The sequence below is a fragment of the Heterocephalus glaber genome, unplaced genomic scaffold (assembly GCF_053883595.1).
Source record: "Heterocephalus glaber isolate CG9 unplaced genomic scaffold, H.glaber_assembly_v1.0 deba00001442, whole genome shotgun sequence".
NCBI lineage: Eukaryota > Metazoa > Chordata > Mammalia > Rodentia > Bathyergidae > Heterocephalus > Heterocephalus glaber.
This window is the reverse complement of record NW_028258296.1, coordinates 53,230,709-53,253,642: the sequence shown is the minus strand read 5'-3', so window position 1 is coordinate 53,253,642 and position 22,934 is coordinate 53,230,709. Positions and strand designations below refer to the sequence as shown.

The 22,934-nt window shown below is 39.1% G+C and overlaps 1 protein-coding gene across 2 annotated transcripts in view; it reads left to right on the top strand.

The window, feature by feature from the left end:
- The window catches only part of Tbx15 (T-box transcription factor 15), a 118,728-nt gene that overhangs the window by 39,421 nt on the left and 56,373 nt on the right, over positions 1-22,934 (top strand). The window contains exon 1 of one of the 2 annotated variants that reach the window (XM_021265764.2): positions 10,797-11,013. The exons of the other annotated variant lie outside the window; for it this stretch is intronic. Within the exon in view, the coding sequence (XP_021121423.1) occupies positions 11,004-11,013 (10 nt within the window). The 5' untranslated portion in view covers positions 10,797-11,003. Of the gene's footprint in view, positions 1-10,796; positions 11,014-22,934 lie in introns of those variants that run through there. 2 annotated transcript variants of the gene reach the window in all.

Genomic DNA, 22,934 nt, shown 5'->3' with positions numbered 1-22,934 from the left:
GATGGCAGAAAACTTCCCAATCAGGGGAAAAGAACTTGACATACAGATAAGTGAGGCATATAGGACTCCAGCTACCCTTGATCAAAAAAATCTACACATAGACATATAATAGTTAGGATTCTAGAAATCCAACAGAAGAACAAAATTCTACAAGCAGTGAGAGAGAAGAAACAAATCACATACAAAGGAAAGCCCATCAGAATCACAGCAGACTTCTCAATGCAAACCCTCAAGGCTAGAAGAGCTTGGAGTGACATATTTCAAGCCCTAAAGGAAAACAGCCTCCAACCCAGATTGATGTACCCTGCAAAACTATCTTTCAAAATTGATGGAGAAATAAGATACTTTCATGATAAAGAGCACCTCAGGAACTTCATGAATACCCAACCAGCACTCCACAAAATTTTACACATTATCCTAGGAAAAGACAATAAGGATCACAACCCCAGGAAGCCTAGCAGAATGAATCCATTGGGTGTGACAAATTAAATGCAAATGGGGAGAATCCAACAAAAAGAAAAAGTCATGACAAGGCTTTTAAAATTTTTAGCTTCATCTCCCTAATGAGTATATAATTCAATCTTGTTCTTGAACTTATTAGTATTTTTCTGATTCTAGTGTTGCACACCTTTCCTTGTGCTGTACTGGCTATTTATCATCTTCTTGTGTCTACTTTTTAATTGGGTTGTTTATTAGTGAGCTGTAAGTGTTCTTTATATATTCTGGTCATAGGTTATATGCATTGTAAATATGGTCTGTTTAAGGACTACTTTTCATTTTAATGATGTCATTTAAAGTTCTAAATATTGATGGAATCTCATTTATCAATTTTTTTCTTTTATACATCATGTTTTTTGTATCCTAGGAAGTTCTTGCCTACCCTAAATTCAAAAACACTTTCCCTTATAATTTCTTCTTAAAGTTTTATAGTTTTAGTCTTTCATATTTAAGTTTATAGATCCTTTCAAGTTATTTTTATGTATGGAAATAAAGAGTTGAGGTTAATTTTTTATATATGGATACCAGGTGTTCTAGAGCCATTTGCTGAAAATATTATCTTTTCCTCTGCTCTTGAATTGAGTTTATATTCTACAAAATGTTAATGTTAAATAATCTTTCAAAACTCAGTGGACCATATAGGAGTGGTTCTATTTCTAGATTCTCTGTTTTATTCCAATGATCTATACATCTTTCCTTACACCAACACTGCCTTGATTACTGTAGCTTTAGAGGAAGTCTTAAAATTAGGCATTAAATGTCTTCCAACACTGTTTTTTTTTTCTTTTTCTTTTTACTTTTCTAGGTCCTTTGTACTTCTACATAACTTTTAAATTTCAATATCCAATTTTTCATTTATAGCAAGTATACATAGATCTGAATTTTTATATATACCTTGGGTTTTCTAATCCTGCTAAATTCAAATACAAGTTCTAAGAGCTCCTAGAGATTTCTTAGTATTTTCTCTGTAGATGATCATTTCATTTACATATAAAGATTTTGCTTCTACCCTGACAGTCCTATCCTAATTGTGTTATTTTATTGCCAGAGTATTTTGGTTTAGGCCTATATTTCAAAGTTTAATAGACAGATGAAGAGTAGGCATATCTGCCCTTTTTCCCCACCTTAGAGAGAAAGCATTGTATCTTCTCCATTCATATAAGGAATTTTTGCTGGAAGTATGCAGTACATGTTCTTGATCTGTTGTGAAGGGTCTGTTTTACTTCTAGTCTCCTGACAGCTTTTACCATGAACAGCTGTAGAATTTAGTCCAATACTTTTTCTCCAACTACTGACAGGATCATATGGTTTTTTCCTTTCCTCTGTTAAAATGATGACTTTTGGGGGTGGATCTTCCAATGGTGAACCAATACTGCCATCCTTATAATCAAACCACATTCTACATACTTCCAGATGTGACTTCTAATAGTTTGTTTTGTTAAACAAATTTCTATCTATGTTCATATGTTTTTCTTCTATTATCTTTGTCTAGTTTTAGGATTAGCACAATGTTGATTTCCTAAAATGAGGGGAGAAGTGTTCCTTTTTTTTCTGCTTTAAATGTTTGATATATTTTATCAGTTAAAATGTTTATGAACCTGTTGTTGTCATATAGGTAGGTTTTCAAGCTAGGAATATACTTTATTTAATAGGTGCTATTCAAATTTTATATTTCCTCCAGAGTTAGTTTCATTAATTTGTCTTCCAAGATACTTCTTAGAAGTTGTCAAATTTATTTCACAAAGATTTTTGTAATGTGCTTTCTATATCCTTTTAAATTCTGTAACATCTGTGGTAATGTCTCCTAGATTTTGATATTATAATTTTAAAAATGTATAATTGATATTGTGTAATAGGAACAAAGGGTCTGAAGGAGTAGGGGAAGTGGGAGGGGTAGGGGAAAGAAAATAAGGGAAAGGAAAATATATGAGAAAAGGAAAAAAATGGAAACAAAGTCTTTGCAAATAGGGAAGGGTGGGCAGGGGAAGGGGAAAAAGTAAGAACCAAGATACTCATGTAATGGTACAAGATCCCAGTGATGAATGTAACTGTATTTTATACCTAAAATGTACCAGTTAACTTAATGGGAAGAAAAAAAAAATCCCAGTGACTCACTCATGAAGATAAATTTCAGAGGACAACCAAAAAATCGCTAGTCTGAAAGAAAATATCAATAACCTTAATGAATTTAGTCATAAAATCAAATCTCAAAAAAATTAACCTTAGCTGGCCATGGGTTTCCCTCAGAAACTTCTCCTGACAAAATGGGAAAAATGTCAGTATCAAATCTGTATATTAAAAAAAAATGAAATGCCTCCTTCTACTTCTGCCTCCTTTGTGTCCACTTTCCCTATTTATATACTTCTTTAAGAGGCCCAAGTGCAGGGAGGAACTAAATATGGAACACGCCTTTTGTTTCAAGTTCTAGAGTCCTTTGGCTGATGACAATATTTCCTAGTAATTTTCTGCCTCTAATTTTCCAAGACAGTGGAATTTCAAGCAGAAGACATGCGTGACTTTTGTCTTTCATGAGTCTAATGCAGCTTCTTGGCCAAGGAAAATGTTCTTATTATCATCCTGAGGTAAAGTGAAACTGTTATTTTATTTGCTGAACTTCCTATGGCTAGTGCTCTTGGGAAGTTGGCTACTTGTCCTGGGCAATGGTGGGTATTTGGGAGTATGTTGGGACAGACTGCCCAGGAGAAAGAGGGATGAAAAACCTAGAACTGGTGCTAGGCCTTAGGACTATAAAATGATAGGCCTAAGACAATTGCTCTTGGTGAGCACTGTGAGTAACATGAGGACTCACATCTAAAAGCACTGAGAGTTGAGAATCTTAGTTTCAATCTGAAGACATGGGTGGTTTAAAACACAGAAAATCTGTTAAAAAAATCACTCCTGCAGTATACTTGCTTCATCTTCCACTGCGGTCCTACATTCTTGCAACTTAAAGGCACTGAGAGTCATGTTCAGATTTCTAACATGGAAGAGGGCAGGGCCCTCTCACACCTGCACCAGAGGAGGCTCAGGGCAGAGACAACTGTGTGGGGCTATAGGAGTGAAGAATCATGAGGCCCTTATAGGGACAGGGTACTGACCTCATACATAGCTGACCTTTGGAGTGTGTGGTGCAGCTTGTCAGGATGGGAGTGGGAAGCAATTTTGGCCCAAATCAATGGTGACCTTTAGGTTTTGTCACCTGGAATCAGGAACAATGGGGTGTTGCAATGAAGGCCATGAAGCAAAACAGAAAATAGCACCTGTGGTTGTAGCAGGTGAACTTTAATGACTGCCAAGAAGAACTCAGGAACCACGTGGAGACCCTGCCAGGCCAGAGGGGGAGACCAGGGTCCGGGAGTCCACAAGTCTGTTTCTCTGGGCTCAGTGCCAACAACTGTTACTACTGTTGCTCATACTCCTCCTGTATCCCTTCTCTAGTTAGGAGAAGTTGGAGTGGTACCAATTACTCCTACTCCTGAGCAGAGAGCTACCCCTGCTTCCTATGCATAGCGGAATTGCATGTTTGTTGTTACTTGTACATGGAATTTCATGGAGCTGAACAAAGGACTAAGAACTTAGAATATTTCTCTGGGCCAAATGGGAGAGAAATCTCTTACTGTAGGCAGATAAGCTTCTTCCCTATTATTTTGTTGGAGTTTGGACATTCATAGTCTCTGCTTAAGGAGAATTTTTTCCTTCCTGTTGATAAAATTTATTCTAAACTAAGGGCTCTATGACACTATAGATGTAGTTTTTAGACATTGGTTTTCTGGAGTGTTCTGTTGTTATTGCATGTAGCTATTCATCATCGTCTGATGGTGCAATGATCCCATCAGTTATCCAAAATTGAAATTTGTTCCAGAGTGAAGACTGTCTATATGTGTTGCTTTTGGGGAATGGTAGTTGCCAAGGCCTTTGCAGAGTATCATAGTGACCTGCTGGGCTTTCTTATCTTCACTGCCTCATTCAGCAAAGGACCAAGATCATGTACTGGTGTTTTTTGTTTTGTTTTGTTTTGCTTTGTTTTGGTACCGGGGATCAAACTCAGGACCTTGCACTTGCCAGGCAGGTGCGGTGCCACTGAGCTACATCCTCAGCCCTCATGTACTGGTGTTTAGATGGACCCAGCTACTGCCCAGTGAGAAATATGAAGCACATTGTGCTGTTATGCCAATGAGCTTGCAGAAACCGTGGCTGTTGTTTTTCTTATTCTTCTTGATGATAGTCTTTGAATTATAGAATTCTGAGTAAAACTTCCCTCTTGAATGAAGAGAGGCCCGTCCTCTTCAAGGTGTAAATATCAGATAGTCACTTAAAAACACCACCAGCAAAACCACATCAGAAGTCCTGTAGCTCAGGCCAAAGCCCCTCACATATGCTCTCTTCTTGGGAAGGCTGTGCCTGGCCCTGCATTTGGGTCTTGCTCTGGGAGAAGATGCTTATATATTTTCTGTTACTCCTATTGTCAGATACTTTAATGGTCCAATGTGTCTCTTGTCCGCATTTAAACTATGTTGAGGGCAAAAAATGAGACCACATCATGGGAGCTTCTGCCCTATGGGTGCATGAAGAGGAGGCCATCCTCAAGCTAGTGAGTACTAGATCTACATTAGTGGCTTCACCTTGGTCCTTCCTCCTCAGTCTTCTCTTTGTCCCTTCCGAATGGAGAAGTCAGACATGGGCTTGCCTTGATGAACCCAGAGGCCTCACATCAGTAGAGAAATCTTTCCTTCACTAGTCATGCATAGACCCTAAGGCTGTGGGACTATTATTGTGTAGGAGTACCTGCCACCCTTGAAGAGCAGTCCTATGAAAACTGTGTTCAAGTTGTAACACTTCTTCCTTCATCTTTTGAGTTATGCCATGTAGGCAGAATTTTAACAAGTTAAAAGCAAAGCATTTGTTGTATATCTATGAAGTTAGGGCCTGGCTTTTCAAGCCATATATATATATAATCATGTAACTTGTGGTACTGTGGATCAAACTTAGGGTCTTGAGCATACTGGGCAAGTACTGTACCACTCCGTTGCACTCCCAGTTCAGATATATTATTTTAGATAAAGATATATCTTGAATGTAAATTAGGACTGCCTTGGAGAATCTGTGTTGGGTAATGGTACAACTATGGGTCATACAAAAGAAGTTTAAGACCATTCTTGCCATGAAATAGTTTCGAGACTTTGTGAAACTCATTGACAGATCTGGCGACAGCCTGAGTTGAGAGAGACAAGTTCAGAGTGTCTGTGTTTTCCTCCTGTCTCCTTATGGTTTTCAAGGTCCCACAAGTTGGCTCCACCTTGAACCACTGACAGTACAGATAGGCTGAAAACATAGCAGCTGCTGCTGTTAGTCTCAGACTCAAAGGCCTCGGCTAAAGACCTCACAGCCAGGTTTCTGCCAAGGCCTTTGGGTTTCTTGAATGACTTGATCACACACTGATGTTTCAAGGCGAGGTGCTCCCCCGCTGGAGCCTTGAAAATGCTTGCATGACATCCCTAGAGAAGGAAACTTGCTTGAAACAAACTCCCACAAAGTAAATCACCAGGACCGGATGGTTTTCATCCAAGAGTTTGGGAGGAAATGAAGTGTGAAATAGCACAGATACTGATGAAGACATTAGTTCTCCATTAAAACCACTACTGTGTCAGAGCAGAAGTTTGCTAACATGATGACCTCATTGCTAGAAGAGAGAGAATAGTGGCTCCCCTCAGGCCTCTGGAAAACCTGGACTACTTGGAAAGAATAACATAAAATATGGACAGTGACATAATAGGCTTTATTTCCTCAGATTAAGTAAGAGGAATACCATGACAATTTATGCATGGCAGCGTTTTGGTAGAAACCTTAGAATGTGATAATGGATCTATAACACATACTGCTATTCCATACTGTTTTCTTCATGGCAAACATTGTTAATCAATCTGGTACTCTGCCATGTGAGCTTGGATAGGGCTTCATGCTTCTCAGTTTTGTGCTTTCAAGTACTGCCATCAAATGATCATAATTGACACATATGTCAGAACACATTTGCCCTCCCTACCTAAGAGAATGTATTTCAATAGGGACCACACTGCCTCCTAATTAAATTATAGTGACAAGAAAGAAGTCTTCCACAGGTAGTTTAAGATCATGACAAGAGGCATGGCACATTTTCTCTTGATAAGGACTGAGTAGCAGAACATCTATCTCTAGGAATACATAGTCTTGGGAGAACTGAATTCAGACTTCCCCGAGTCCATACCACAGTAGGTTCTTTTTGAGAAGAGAGGAAGTCACTTCCCTGAGGCAACAAGTAGCATTTTTTAGAAGGTCTTTTTAAGCAATGAGGACCATCTTTTCTTAGGCATTTCTCTACGGAGTTGAGAAATTATAAACACTGAGTCTTGCCATAACAGTGATTCTGTGGGGACAAAGAAGTGAGTTATCCTGAGTCCCAAAAGAGAAAAGAAACAGGAATGTTGGACTCTGGATAAACTGAGTAACTTTATGGAAAACAAACCCAAAGTGTCCTGGGACTAGCTTTTGTTTCCCACTAGCTGAAAAGAATGCTAACTCTGTCCCAGGCCTGGACTCCCACGGGGCCTGTCAATGGAAAGCTTTGCCGTTGCATTCACCGAAGCTTCCTATTGCTGATAGTAAAACTATTTGATTATAAAATTATTCTGCTCCTTAGTGACATCTATGCAAAGGGTCATGTGATAGAGCGAATATCTCAAAGTGAATTTAAAGAATATATCTGCCTCCTTTCACTGGGCAGTGGGCTATTTTGCTCGATAAATGAATAGTTGCTGTATATCTAGATCAGCAGAGAATCAGAATATAGTAAAATGCACTTAGCATGGGAGAAACTCTAATGGAATTATGGTTTCTCATTGGGTCACCCCTGGGGAAATAAAGCACAGTGATTCAGAGGCCAAAGGAGCAATGATAGGATGAAGTCTGTTGGTTAGCAGACCTGGCTACTGGCCCTACTCCCCAGCAAGGTACCCTGTACCCTGGCTTACATCTTGCAGAATCATAGGTCATGGAACAAAACTCTGGGGGGTCATTTTTATCAGGTCTTTGTGTCATAGGAACAAATGATTATCATCTCCATTTTAAAGATGAGGTATTTTCTCTTCCCAGCAAGAGAAAATGAAGTACACAACCTGAAGAAGTCATGGAGGGGAGAGAGAAGAGCGAGCATCCAGGCTCCTAGTGAATAAGGCCCTCACTGCTCCACTTTGCTTTTGAGTCTCAGTTTCCTCATCTCTAATGGGCACGGCACAGGTTTAGCCCAGTATTTGGAGCACATTGAGGAACTACTGTGGGTTAATTGATTATATGTAATGCTGATAACTTACATTTCTACGGCACTTTATAGTTTACACAATGCTTTCGTCTGCATTATTTTACTTTGCCGGTGACTCATCGAGTTGGGTAAGGAGTAGGATTCCTTATTCACTTTTCACAGATGGGTTGACAGAAATTCTCCAGGCTTAAAAAGTTAAGGTTATATCTCACTGGAGAGTCAGAACCAGGGCTCAAACTCCTGTTTTCAGACTCTATATACAGGGTCGTTTTCATCATGGAATGACAAAGAATGCAAAGTTGCCTCTATTTATCATTCACTTCAATGACAGCAGAACATCTTCCTTGTCACAGAGTGGTAAAAATAGATGTGTAGCTGTGACGGCAAGGAGGCTCTCGCAGTAAACAAACTGAGCTCACCAAAGTGTTCTTTCCTCGGTCAGGCTAGGTTGAGATGGCCTTTAGGGAAGCCTTGGCGTGGGCAGCCTGCTTACTCCATCCAGCTTTCCCCAGGGAGCTGCCTCTCTGTCCCAGTGCCAGGCACAAGCTCTGCCTCTGAGCACAAGGGGTGGGGCATTTCTTCTGAAGTGTGGGGACCGTCAGCAGCGAGCGCGTCTTTGGGGAAGAGACTGACTGTGGGTCTCACAACAGCAAACTCACTGTGGTCTTTGGTACCTATAAGGAGAAACAGGCTGGCAAACTAGGGTTTCTGTGCCATTGGTATTTTTCGGAGACTTAGGAGGAAAGAGAGCAAGAGAGTGTGACAGAGCAAAACAGCACGACTCAAGGAAAAGTCCCATTGTTATTCATAATATGTAATTTATAATTTAATGACTTCCCCAAAAGATGGCTTGTAGTTTAGTTCACTTATATATACACACGTGTGGAGTTACCATAAAGATAAATAAGAAATAGGGAAATATACAGAGAAAGAGAAGTGGTCTTAGGTGATCATTGGATGTTCATGACTACACAGAGGAACACAAGCACTGCATCTTCATCAGGGACACAAAGACAACATCTTTACTAAGATGCACCATAGTATTCTTTGTCATATTCTTTTGACTATTTCTTCCCTTGTTAAATATCTGGCTGTGGGAAAGCAGTATATTACAGCAAAAGAGAGCTTGGAAAAATGGACTTTTGTCCCCTCACTGAAGAAAATGAATCAAACCCTTGTACAGTTTGAACCTTTAGAGGCATAGACCTCTTTGAGAATGCCTTAAATCCTATGTATCCTCTTCCAGAAAAACACAAGCTCTTAAAATTTAACTTACAATTTTAGGTGACTAGTAGATCCCCAAACCCATCCATTGACTTAGATTAATAAGCTGCTCAAAAATTAGAAATTAATGTTTTATGGAAAATTTTTCTTTTAGCATCCATTTTAGATGACTGTAGTTAAAATGAAGGTAGATAGTCAGTGTCAGAAAAATATTCTGATTTTATGAAAGGACCTCACCTATGTTTGTGTTTTAAATGTGTAATCATTGCATATCCATTTATTATGTTACCTTAGTCTTTCATTACTTTTTAAAAAAGATGTTACATAGTGTGTACATTATAATTAGTTTCTGATAATATAATACTCAATATAATCAGGGAACTCTGCCTTTGCTATTAAATCAATCTTGATTATATGTAAAATATAGTATATACAGCAATACTTTAATATATACAACAACTCATATGCCATCAATAAGATCTCCTCCTTCAGACTTGTGAATTCTTGGAAAAAATTACTTCCACATGTCTCTTAAACTACTTAAAATTTTTTACTGGCTGGTGGTCCATTGATTTTAAATATCTAAACTGTCAAAACGCCATCTTTAAACTTCAGTGATGCATAGAGACTTGGAATTAGCCAGGGCTGAATTTATTACAGAACAAAGAGAGGTGATGATTAACACACCCATCTCAGCAGTAGGGGGGAAAATAATCCTTGAATGGATTAGATGCCGTGATCCTAAAACCACATTCTCAGGGAGTTGGGTCCTTGCCCAGAAATGAAGAGAGGCCAAGCACTGACAGAGTGTCTCTATGGAACTCTAGTCAGGGACACTGGGGCAGAAAGTTGGGGGTCAATCTTTCTTTCTCCCATGAACTGTCAGAGTTGAGAACCTAGAGTCACTCTGTGCAGTAACCCTCAAAACTGACAGCTTACCCTATCTGCATTATACAAGTATCAATCTACCTGTCTAGGAGGAAATTGCATGAAAGTATAAATAACTGGGACTTAAATTTTTTTCACTACTAAGCAGAATTAACTTTTCACGACTCTGTTGGGCTACTTTTAAAACTGGTTTAGGCTGGGCATGGTGGCACAATCCCAGCATTCGGGAGGTTGAAGCAGGAGGATCACCACAAGTTCAATGCCAGCCTAGGCTACAGAGTTCAAGGCCAGCCTGAACTGTATAGCAAGACCCTGTTTCAAAAAAAGATTACTGGTTCAGAGGATGCCAAGCCCACGTGAATTATTATCACTGTCCCATAAAGTCAAATCATGGACAGGCACTCTTCATTCACTGATAGTCTCTGGTGGATTACCAGCACTTCTGGGATGTATTTCCAGAGAAATTTATCTGTATGAATAATCTATGAATAGAGTACTAAACTCATTTTCTGAACAATTTTCCCATTGCTTTCTCTTTTCCCTGATTTATAAAAAGTATAGACTTTAAAAAATAGCATTCTATAATAGCAGTGTTGGAGATTAACTCTCTTAGAAGCCTCCAACAGAAGGTTACACTCCTAAGAAGAAAACAGAGCGTCAGAGGAAAGTCATTTTGACCTCCATCCTCGGGGAGGAGGAGTGCTTGACTCACAAGCCCAGGTGCTCAGGAAATCTCCTGTCAATCTGAGATGGGCTGGAACATAGTGCCATATCTGAAGCTTCTAAATACAGTTCAGACCAGGTCATCGTGCCAGATGCTGAACTGGCACCACTGTGGGAATTGAAGTGGGAACTATGACAGTGCTTAAATGCCATGGCCCCTGGGCTCAAAGTCTTCCTAGGTTGGGACTGGGAGATGCAGAGCAGAGCCTTATGGGGAGGAGGGTAGGAGCAATGTTGGCAAGGAAATCCTGCTGCCTCGGCGATGCTACCACTCCTTCAGAGGGCAACAGACATGCAAGAACACACCAGCTATTTTAGAAGCTGTCAGCTTCTGAATTGCTGACACACTTGGAGGACACTGTCTTCAGGGGTCATTCTAATGCTTCAAGGTAGGTAGGCCTGGGGAAAAACAGAAGCATGCTCTAGCCAAGGGGTTAGCTGGGAGCAGGTGGAATCAAGTGACCTGGTGAAAATGACTCAAGAAGTCAGGATGGAGTTAGAAATAACATGTTGACTTTGAGATTTCCAAATCAGCCTTCCACAGAGAAGAAGATATTGAGCAATTCCTACCTCACCTCACCCTTGTCTTGGAGATCACTAAGAATCCTTTGATGACTCATTCCCTCCTGGGAAAGGTTTTAGAAAGAAAAAGAAAAGAAGAAGACAGGAGAGACTCAAGAGGTGGGCTTTTCCTGGAAAGTCGAAATCATGGGCTGCAATAGTGGAATTCTGTTTTGCAAGTAACTTAAACTGGGTTAGTGAGTTGTAAATATAAAGACAATGTCATTAATAATCCAGGGTGCTTCTTTCACTTTTAATGCTTTTCCTGTGCCCCCCAAATTGACTCCTTTCTGCTATCAAAGCATTTGATCTTAGGATTTCTGAAGATATGTGTACGGTACATGAGCTCAAATTTTGGAGTAAGAAATACCTAGGTCCTTTTCTCCCATCTTATAACTTCTGGCTGGGTGGCACTGGGCATTTACCTTGTCTGAGTCTCAGTGATCTCACTTATAAATAGGCTTAACATGCTCAACTCTTGGGCCTCCCCCTCCTACCCCTACCTACCTCACTGACCTCTAGATCTGTCTCCCTCCTTGACTTGAGCCAGAGGGCCAGTGCTGCTAAAAAGGTTCTGGAACCTCTTGCAGCCTATCAGCTCTCTCTCTCTCTCTCTCTCTCTCTCTCTCTCTCTCTCTCTCTCTCTCTTTCTCTTCACTGTTCCTTTCACAGTGTCCCTAGGCTGTTTCTTCTGATATATCTGCTCCTCCGTTCAAGGCCAGAGTTTGCTGTTCCTCTGGCTGATTTCCTAACTGAAGATAAGTCTTTTCTTATCAGTCTGACCTCTTCTCTTTTTTCCATACGTGGTCATTTTCCTTTTCTGTGGCAGTCATCATGAACCAGATCATTTTAAGTAGACCCTACCAAAATAGTATTTCTTTTCATTGTTTCTGTTCATGGTGGCATTTTCATTATTTTTTTGCTTTTCCTCTGCCTTTTTACCATTGTTCCTAACATCAGTATTAATAGATTTTTTTATCCCAGGTCTTGAAATATTTTCTTTGTCTTGTGATCTTTTTCAATTTTACATTTTATAGTTTCTTTATTGTGATGTGCTTTTCTTCATTTAAAAGGATGCAGATTTTCTTCCATTCAGAGACAGACAGGGAAGTGGTTGGGAATACATCTAACCCTTATGGCTTCTCCACTTTCCAAATGATGGAAGAAATTGAATAGATTTCTACCTGGGGCCTGGGGCACTTGCCTGAGTCTGTATGATTATAAAGATGGGCTGTGCTTGTCTCTTTACTACATAGCATCTCTGGAAACCAAGCTTCACTGCAGAGAGCAGGAACCCTCTGGTTGTCTGTTCTTGAGGGGAGGAGATGTCTCTGCCCTTTTTGTCCCTCCTCAGCATCATTACCTCTAGCATTTGTAGAAGGGCTTGATTTTCTATTCATTTTATCCTCATGATAAAATGAGGATAGACAAGGCTTTCTTAAGGTTTATGTGGAGGAGAGTTACTAGCTAAGATTTTTCTAGATGCTTGGCCATAGCTGCTACTGACAGAAGTCACTGAATTCACTGCACACATTTGAAGCCCCTGAGAAGTTTCAGGTCAGATCTTGAGAAAGGGCAAAGCACAACTTAAAGTCATGGAAGGAAGAACCAGTAGGATTCCAAAAGTTAACATTATGATATTAAGAGGCAACCCTGTGATTTAATAGGGATTTTACTGGAAACATGTAGTGCAATTAAGATACTTCATTAATAGCGATGTAGTTGTCTCCTGGAAGAAGATGAGAAGACTAGGACTCAAGATTCTTCATCTGGCACCATACTACTTCCCAAATCTTTTCTGCCTATGTTTCTTCTCTTGCTTTGCTAAACATATAGCAATTAATTAATTATTTCAACAAAATACCATCTTATGAGTGCATAATAGGTGCTAGATGTTGTTTCAGGTGCCAAAGATGCAGTGTAATGACACAGATGTGATCTGGATTGCATGGTTTGCCGTTCTCCAAACATGTCGGCTGGATTTTGCTGCCATGTCTCAGGCACAACAGAAGAAATATCCTTCTTCTCCTTTTCCATCTCTATGTTTGTGTCTTTCAGACATCTCTTCTTTAGGTCCAGAAAAGACATCGGGGTTAAAAGAAGTTTGTTCCCCTCTAAATTCCTATGACATTTTTTGCTATATCACTTAGATTAAAGTACATGAGCATACTATTTACATATCCAGATGTTTTTCTATTGATATTTATGTAAATATATATATATATATATACATCTTGTTAGCAGCTCATAAAAGTTTCTCAAACTACATACTAATGATATTATCATTTTACAGATGATAAAACTTAAAAAGGTGAAGTGACTTGCTCCAGGTTAGACACTTGGGAGAGAGGAGATGAGGTCTAGAACTTTACTTTTGGATCCCAAGCCCAAGTGCGCTATGGGTCATGCTGCAAATTGACTATTCTACTTTATTAGACTAATTTATGCACCTATCCTGTCTTCCTAAAAGATTTTGTAAGCTCCTGGGGTTATAGATTAAACCCTGTTCAATTTGGGGCCCTGTATAGAACCGTTACATTATCAGGCACAGGCTAGATCATCAATAATTATTTGCTAGGCAAATAAATGATTAAATGGATGAATTCAGAAGATTGCTGAGGAGGTTATTCTACAGTTGTTACATGTTCATCAAACAGTATGTTTTTCTATGTCTGTGTGGTTGATGGGTAGATTTTAATTTTGGTGTAGCTGGAAGTCTTCTGAGTATCACTTGAAGGGCATATATTCCTGGCTGTGCTCAAATGCCTCTTGAAATTACCACCTCCAAGGACACTGTCTCCACAAGTCATAGCTAAATTACACTTGTTGTTTAGAAATTGGCTGGTTAGTTCTTCCCCTTTGGCATATGAGTGTGCCTTTGTTTACTTACTGGTGCTTAAAGGGGACATTCTAACAAGGTGTAAGGGCATTGCTTCCAGAGCTTTTGGGGGAAGGCCTACTTTACACTTCACAGAAATTGAGAGGCCATGATGGCAGATGTAAAGTGGTGCTATGGCAGAGGCTGGTTTGGGGGATGGTAGTGGGAGGTTGGAAGTTGTGGGCAAAGAGCAAATAAGCACCGGCTTTGGGATGAGCTAATGTGTCGCTTTACCCAGGAAAAACACCAAGAGCCTCAGGGAGGGTTCTGTGGTGACAGCTGCTGGCCTAAAATTGACTGGTAAAATCTGAAGACCACCCAGTTCATCAGAATCAACTTTTGGTGAACCCTTGGTGCAAGAGGTATTTAGGTTGGTATTGCCATGTGGCTGGCGGCCAAGTTTTGCTTATTCTATTTATGTATTACGTGTGCATTCATCAGGAATATTTACTGAAATATTGGTCTCACAAATTTTAATCTTATGGGGAAAATACAATAAAATATTTGAAATTAAGACTTTCAGAAAATCCAGGACCCATGTCTCCCCCCTCCCCTTTCTTTTGGTCTTCTTGACACGGGTGTAGCATTTTCTGTGTTAATTTGACAGTTTTGTGTTGATAATGTGCTTTCACATACATGAGTTCTCTTGAAGCATAGGTATTCATTTAGGATTATCCAAAACTTTTGGGCCCTGAACTCTGACCTGAATTAAGCCTAAGTAAAACAAATTTTGTACAAATAGGAAAGATTTCAGCTACCTTGTCCTGTCAATGTTGTCATTAAAAATTTCTCCAATCCCACACATCTTCCTTCTAATGTTATTTCGCTTATTGGTGTAGGCTAAAGCAAAAGGGTGATTTGACATGGATACTGATCTTCAGTGACTGTCACCTTTGCATCTTTTACCCAGGTAGGACTGGGAACAGAAAGTAAAATACAACAAGAAAGGATTTTTACATCATACCTAATTAATAAATAATGTTAAATTGGTGAGGAGACACACTTAAAATATTCCCAAACCTAACTGTGTGGGTGCTGTGAGAGGAAGATTCCCATCTGACTTGGTTTGGATAATCTCCTCTCTCCAAAGAACTGACACTGTTTTGGTTTCCATGGAGCTATCTCCTGACTGAGCAGCGAGGAAAGGGCAACAGCACTGCAGTTCTATCTCTGAAGATGGTTAACAGTACCTAGTGGAAAGAATACCGCCTTTGCCTTTATGTCAGGCTAACTCACATCCCTGTCTGACGCCTCCTGGTCGTATAATGTGAGTAAAGCCTTTATTCACACCAAGCCTCAGGCCCCTCATTTGTAAAATGGCAGTAATAATGCCTACTTCATAAGGTTTCTGGCAAAATTATATGAAATAACAATAAAATACCCAGTGCCTGTTACGTTCTTTTTCTTTTCTTTTGCCTCCTCCTTCAAAGCATGCCAGAACACAAGAGATTGAGCATTTAGTGGCATTGAGCCTTTGCCTGTTCAACAAGAAATAGATAAAAAGTTATTGCTGAGTTCTTTATAAAGCTTCTTTGAAAGGCTTAGATCTCAGGGATGACTTTGAGTCCTTGCTCTAATTCTGTGTGCCACCGAGAGGTGCTGATTGTTAGGCAGAGAGTGCTTTGAACAGTTAGAGCTCTTAGTCCCCTTAATTGGCTTATTGGCATGGGAATTGCAGGCTTCAGGTTACCTCCCTCTTTCTTCCAAAGAGAATTTGGAGGACGTGGAGAGCTCAACGACTCCATTCCATTATTGAAGTCATCTAACAAGCTCATTTTAGTGTTTGCTATCTTCATAATTTTAGTTTAATCCAACTTGGGTTACAGTTCATTCCCTTGAAGCTCTGGACTGAGTATCAAATGTGGGCTCAGGCCATACTCAGGTCAGTGCCAAAAGCTCTGTTTCTGCCATGTTTAGAATTACTCTATGAAAAGTTTCATTACCAGCTTTCTCTAAGCTATTGGATAAAGTTTGGCTGCCCAGGACCAATTTCCACTGCATAGTTTTTTTAGTCAGTTTTCCATTGCTGTGACCAAATACCTGAGAGCATTCAACCTAAAAGGAAGAAAGGTTGTTTTTTTTTTTGGCTCATAGTTTCAATCATTTCATGGCCTTGGCCTTGCCTTGGAGCCATTTGTGAGGAAGAATATCTTGGTACAAGTTGATGTGGAGGAAATAATTACCTCATGGTGCTGTGAATCAGAGAGGGAGAGAGAGAAGACTGCAGGGTCCCTCTATCCATTTCAAGAGCATTCCCCTAAAGACCTTACTTCCTTCAAATAGCCCCTTCTCCCAAAGTTCCTACCACTTCCCAATAGTGCCAAAGGTCAACAACCAAGCCCTCAACAAGCCCTGTGCTTTTGGGGGACATTCAAGCTCCAAACCATAACGGGGGGTCCTCTGGAAGTAGGAGTTTAGGTGTATCCGATATAGAGAGTGCTGCTTGGGTTATAAGATTTTATGTTGGCTGCTACGTGAATGGCAGGTTTGAGATGGCCATAGAATGCTGGTTTTAGAAATGTTAAGACTGAGGAACTAGATCAAAGAGTGGCCTTCTTGCCAATATCAGGTAGGAAGTAGCACTAAATGTAGTCATGCAAGAGTATGTGGCAGAAGAAAAGATTTAGATGGAGTGCTTGATTAACATCTGTGTTGCATCTTTCTCCTATAATGGGTCAAACAATGTATTCCTTGAGGGAAAATATGACATTTGATATCTCCTTCTGTGGAAGTGCCATTCTGTATTTGTTGTCACCATCGATGGCCCATTATCCACACAGCAACCAGCCTCTCATACATCATTTGCTCAGGAGATGTGGCAGAGCATTAAATTTGGCTTATGGAATTCATAGTCTGGCAAGGAGTCAGAACTATCATCACCTCGGTGCTGCACCTGCCTGGCAAGCACCACATCTTGAGTTTAATCCCTGGTACCAGAACTATCATCACCTTCACTTAAGATAAAATTTTAATGTGTAGAAAATTGAGTCTAGCCTCTATATTCTGATACCCAACATCCTCCATGCATTGTTCATTTCCTGATATCCCAAGAGTCTTGAAGAATGACTAGCACATAGTAAATGTTCAGCAAATAATTGTTTGGTTGCATTGAACCTAAATTTCTGCCTTTGTTTCTGATTTCCTTGACATACTCTAAACCAGTGATGAGGAAGCTTTCAGAGCTTTCACTGATAACAAACAGCCCGCTGTGGCTCATGTGCCATAGGTTTGCTACCACTGCTCTAGTTTGCTTAACATTCTATTAAAAAAACAACTCAAGTCCCTGTTCATGCTATTCCCACCTGACATTCTTTCAACATAATTTCTCTACTTGATATTGAACTTACATTTCAAGTTAATACTCAAATGTCACCTCATGAAGACACATCCCTTCTCTTGTCAATTGCTTTCTCTTTAAGCTCCTTAAAACTTTGTTCCTACCTTGGTACAGCACCTAGCATAATCCATCTTCTTAGTTTGAGTGTTATTTCTACCTGAGCAAGAACCTGGTTTTATTCTATTAGTTCATTAACATATAACCTTGTCTATGCACAGGAGAATGCTTGTGAAATAAAAAATGTAATTAAATGTACTCTGATATGCCCAAATTTCATAGGCAGTGGAACTGATACAACCTAAACTTATCATCAATAATATATAAGATGAAGATAATCACAGGGTTTTTGGTACTATATAATCACATATATATGGTACTATCTTAGCCTGACATATTTCTTAGATGGACATATAGTAAAAGCTCAATAGGTATTAAGCGGTAGTTCTTTGGGATAGTTCTTTTAAGCTCATATTTATCTCACTGCTCAATGGCAGTAACATTGTTAGCAACAGAAGCATTAGATTACGTTTCATCATAAAAATATAAATACAGTTTTAAAAACAGGATAATATCTTAGATCCTTATACCATAATAGTAAATATCAGGAAACTAGGCCCAGAGAATCAAAGCGATGTCCACAGATCCTACCTCTGGTGAGTAGCAGAGCCATAGGAGTAAATGAGCTTTGTTCAATATAGTAAATTCTTCAAAATTATCTGTTAAGTACAGATGCAAATCACCTGGCTGACTGTGAAAAATGTTTTAAAATATCGAATTTTGACCTTAAGGTCCATTAAAATCAAAGTGTAAAGTGCAAGGACCTGAGTTCGATCCCCAGTACCAAAAAAAAAAAAAATCGAAGTGTAAGCAATTTAGGTATTTTCTTTTTATGATAACAAAATCAACTCATTGTGGTTGGTTTACTGTTGTTGGAGTTGGTGGTCTCTAAGGTGTACTGGTAATCCACCCATTAAACAGTAGAGTTAAAAGAGACTTTATAGCAGCTCTAATTAAATGTACATGTGCTGTGCAATAAAGATTCTGGAAACTGGGGACTAGAAGAATTATGTGACTTGGCCAACATTAAATATGTGTAAGCCATATCAATTGTGGGGATAGTTAAAATAGTTGAGAAGTGTTACAGAATTGCCAGCTGCTTTGAACAGGATTATCTTGGGGAGATATGATCATCAAATCAAGAGGCAAGAGACCTATGTTCTAATCTGTTTTCAATTTCTTTTGCTTTCAATTTTTTTCACCCACAAAATGGACATTAAAAATATATGCCTTGACCACATCAATAGAAGGCTATATTATATGTGTAAAATATAAATTTAGAAAATATTATTGCTATCAATCATGAATAAATGGAACTCGCAAAACTTTAGATGGAAACTTAATGTTGTAGTATCTGTTTTAGCAAAACAAAATAGGTTAGAGATAGAAAGTGATTGACACTGTGAGCTGATGGCTAGAATCTTTTATACGGGTTTTCTTTTTGTATGGAAATAGACATGTTGGTTTGACCTTATGAATCACATAATGTAACTTACTCATTGTTTTCTAAGTTTTTTCTTTAAATTTCTTGGTTAAGTGTAACTATTCTTTGTTTACTAAACCTTCCCTTCTTGAAATACTATTCATAAGAGGCATCTGATAACCAAGGAATCTTTCTGGGTCATTGAAGTGAGTTCATAAAGGCCATTTTCTGAAGAAAGAAAGTCACAAATTGCCAAAAATAAAAGAACATGAAAGCAAATATATGTTGTTTGATTTTAAGTGACTGATTATATTTTTGATAGGTGATCTGATTAGGTTAAAATAACCAACTATATATTTCTTATATTCATCACTTAAGTAACTTGATTGTGCATCCTGATTAATAGTTAAAGTTATTGTCTGATTAGCCTAAATATTTTCTTTAACTATGATGTATAAGTGTATTTTATAGAGGATTAAACTTTATTTGAACCTAAATTAGTCCTGACTCTGAGTTACTATTTTAAGGGTAGAGTAGCGTATCTCACAGGTGGCTTCATTACTCCCAAAGTTTTTCTTTTTTAAACTGTATAAAATATAACACTAATTTTATTTACAAATTATAATATCTAAGAATCAACTGATAATGAAAAGTGGTAAGGTGCATTCAACGTATTGCAGGTGTGGCCTGGTGCCTATCGTCTGTAAAGAAAGTCACAGGGGTCCATTTCATGTGAGTGATAATCCAGGAGTTCAGAGTATTTCTAGGGAAGTACGGCAGTCTGAAAATCTCTTCACAGGAAAATCCTGTCTATGTGTCCATGGGTTGCCCATTTCCTTTCTAGTAACCATTGGTTTCCCAGGGCTGTTCCAGCCTTCTTGGATCCCTCTCTTCTGGACTTCAATGAAACATATGAGACAGCATGCAATAGTGTGGAAAACTGTGGTAGTCATTTGCTTTGGTCTCTGATTATTTATGAACTCTCCCAATCTACCTGTGCTGTAAATACCTTGAAGAGGGCTCCTATGTGTAGTTGGTATTTCCCAGAATCTAGCACAGTGCTGGGCAAATAATATGCAATCAATAAACAGATAATTCATCAGTACTGACTGGAAAGCATCTCAAGGTCTAGGATTCTGTTTCTAATTCCAGGTGAGTTACTATATGGTAACTAATCTAAAGTCATATGCTCACAGGTGCTCACTGATTGTTTTGATTGAATTTAAAAACTAAAAAACCCTCATTCAGTTCTTTAATTCCTATGATAATGTGAATCTGAGCCCTTTCCCCTCATTTAACTTGTCAAGCCCAGTTTTAAATTTGATGCTTCCAATTGAGGTTTCCTGTGTTTACCTGCACTAGAGAGGATTCTTACATTCTTCTGGTCATCAGAAGCAGAAGCAATTCTAAAAGTTTTCAGTTTGCTCCTTCTTATTGCATGAAGAGGAAAGGGAGCCCTGAAATTAAGTACTGCTTCTAAGGTATTCGTTAATTCATTTAATTTTTTTTTTATTTGGTGCCAAGGATCGAACTCAGGACCTTGCGCTTGCAAGGTAGGCGCCAGAACCAGTGAGCTAAATCCCCAGCCCGTCATTTAATCTTTCTATGTGTGTGGTCCTGGGGGTGGACCCAGGGCCTCGGCACTGAGCCCTTTAAAGTTTCTCTTTTCTGTTTTTGAGACAAGTTCCCATGAAGTCGCTAGATTGTCCAGGCTGGGTTCAAACTTGAAATCCTCTTGCCTCTGCCTCCCAGAGTGCTGGAATTAGAGTCCTGCACCCCCATGCTGGGCTTTTCGAGTTCCTTTTTTTATTTCCCATGGGAGAGTGTAACAGAGTCTCCTGTTTCCTAATTCTCCAGCCATAGTCCTCATCTCAACTGTAGCCCTAACTTGATGATCATGAAATGTTTATGACTCCGTGTGAAGACACTTCTCACTCCTTTTCCCCTGCCTTTTTTTTTTTTCGGTATCAGGAATTGAACTTGGGACCTTGAGCTTGTGAGGTAGGTGGCAGCACCACTGAGCTAAATCCCTGCCCGCTCCCTTTCTAAAAATACATTGGGGAAATCATATGTCTAAAATTTCTGCTAGGCCTTATTCAGGATTTCTAGTTCCAATGATTTTGTAATGGTGGCACAGATATGAGGGGATTTTATAACACTTTGTTCCCAATGGTAAGCTATGGCTATTTTTTAAAAAGTCTTATTTTGAGAAACTTTTGAAGAATTCAAAAGTGAGGATTTTTTTTGTTTTTTTAAAATTTATATCTTTATTGGTACATGTTAGGTATACAATACATTTACATTTATCATTGGTGTTTGTACCTGAACATGATGTATCTTGGTTCGTTTTTTTTGGTACCGGGGATCGAACTTGCGAGGCAGGCGGTGGCACCACTGAGCTAAATCCCGGGCCAGTATCTTAGTTCTTATTTTTGCCCCATTACCTGTGTGCCCTTCACCCTCTCCAGCCTTCCTTATTTACATAGACTTTGTTTCCATTATTTTTTCTTTCTCGTCATTTTTCCTTTACCTTCTTTCCTTTCCCCTTCCCCTCCCACCACTCCTCCACCTTTGGACCTTTTCCTATTTCAAATTATCAATTATTCATTTTAATCATTTTCATCCTTATTTACACTCTCAGTTTCTCACACTAGAGAAACTATTCGGTATTTACACATGTGTATCTTATTTATTTCACTTAAGAGTATGGCCCCAATATACATCCATTTAGCTATAAATGTCTCTAGTTTCTCATTCTTTATGGCTGAGTAGTACTCCATTTTATAAAAAACCCACATCTTCTTTATCCAGTTTCCAGTTGATGGGCACTTGGGCTGTTTCCAAGCTTTAGCTATTACAAACTGTGGCACTATGAACATGGGTGCGCATATATCACTGTGGTATGATTCTTTTAATTCTTTGGGGAAGATACCCAGTAGGGGAATAGCTGGGTCAAATGGGACCTGTAGTCCTAGTTCGTTGAGGTATCTCCATACTGATTTCCACAGTGGTTGCACCAGTCTGCATTCCCACCAACAATGGAGAAGTGTTCCTTTCTCTCCACACCCCCGCCAGCATTTATTATTGGTTGATTTCTTGATAGCAGCCATTCTTTGTGGGGTGAGGTGGAATCTCAGTGTCATTTTCATCTGCATCTCTCGAATGACCAGTGATATTGAACACTTCTTCATATATTTATTTGCTGCTTTTACTTCTTTGTCTGAAAAATGTCTGTTCATTTCAGATGCCCATTTTTGAATTGGGTCTTTGAATTTGGGGGGTCTGAGTTTTTAAAATTCTTTATATATTCTCAATAGTAGACCTTTGTCTGAGGTACAGCTGCTAAAAATTTCTTCCCACATTGTAGGTTGTCTCTTAGCTCTGTTGGTAGTTTCTCTTGCAGTGCAGAAGCTTTTTAATAAGATGAGATCCCAGTTGTTGATTCTTTATGCTAGCTCCCGTGCTATTGAAGATTTGTTCATAAAGTCTTTTCCTATGCTAATGTCATTAAGAGTTCTACCTAACTTATCTTCCAGCAAGTTTAGTGTTTCTGTCTTAATATTTAGATCTTTAATCCACTTCGGTCTTAGTTTAGTGCACGGTGATAGGTATGAATCTAGTTTTAATCTTTGGCAGGTTGAAATCCAGTTTTTCCAACACCATTTATTAAATAGGCTATCTTTACTCCAATGAGGGTGGTTGGCTCCTTTGTCAAAGATGAGATGGCTGAGTAGTTCTGGGGTTGTTGCTGCATCTTCTAATCTATTCCACTGATCTTCAGGTCTGTTTCTTTGCCAGTACCATGCTGTTTTTATCACAGTATCTTTGTGGTATAGTTTCAAGTTGGGGACTGTGATACCCCTAGCCATGTCTCTGTTGCCTACAATTGCTTTTGCTATTCTAGGTTTCTTCTGCTTCCAAATGAATGTTTGGATTGTTTTCTCTAGTTCTGTGAAGTATATTGTTGGAATTTCAATCAGCATTGCATTAAATCTATATAGTAGTTTTGGAAGTATGACCATTTTCACTATATTGGTTCTTCCTACCCAGGAAC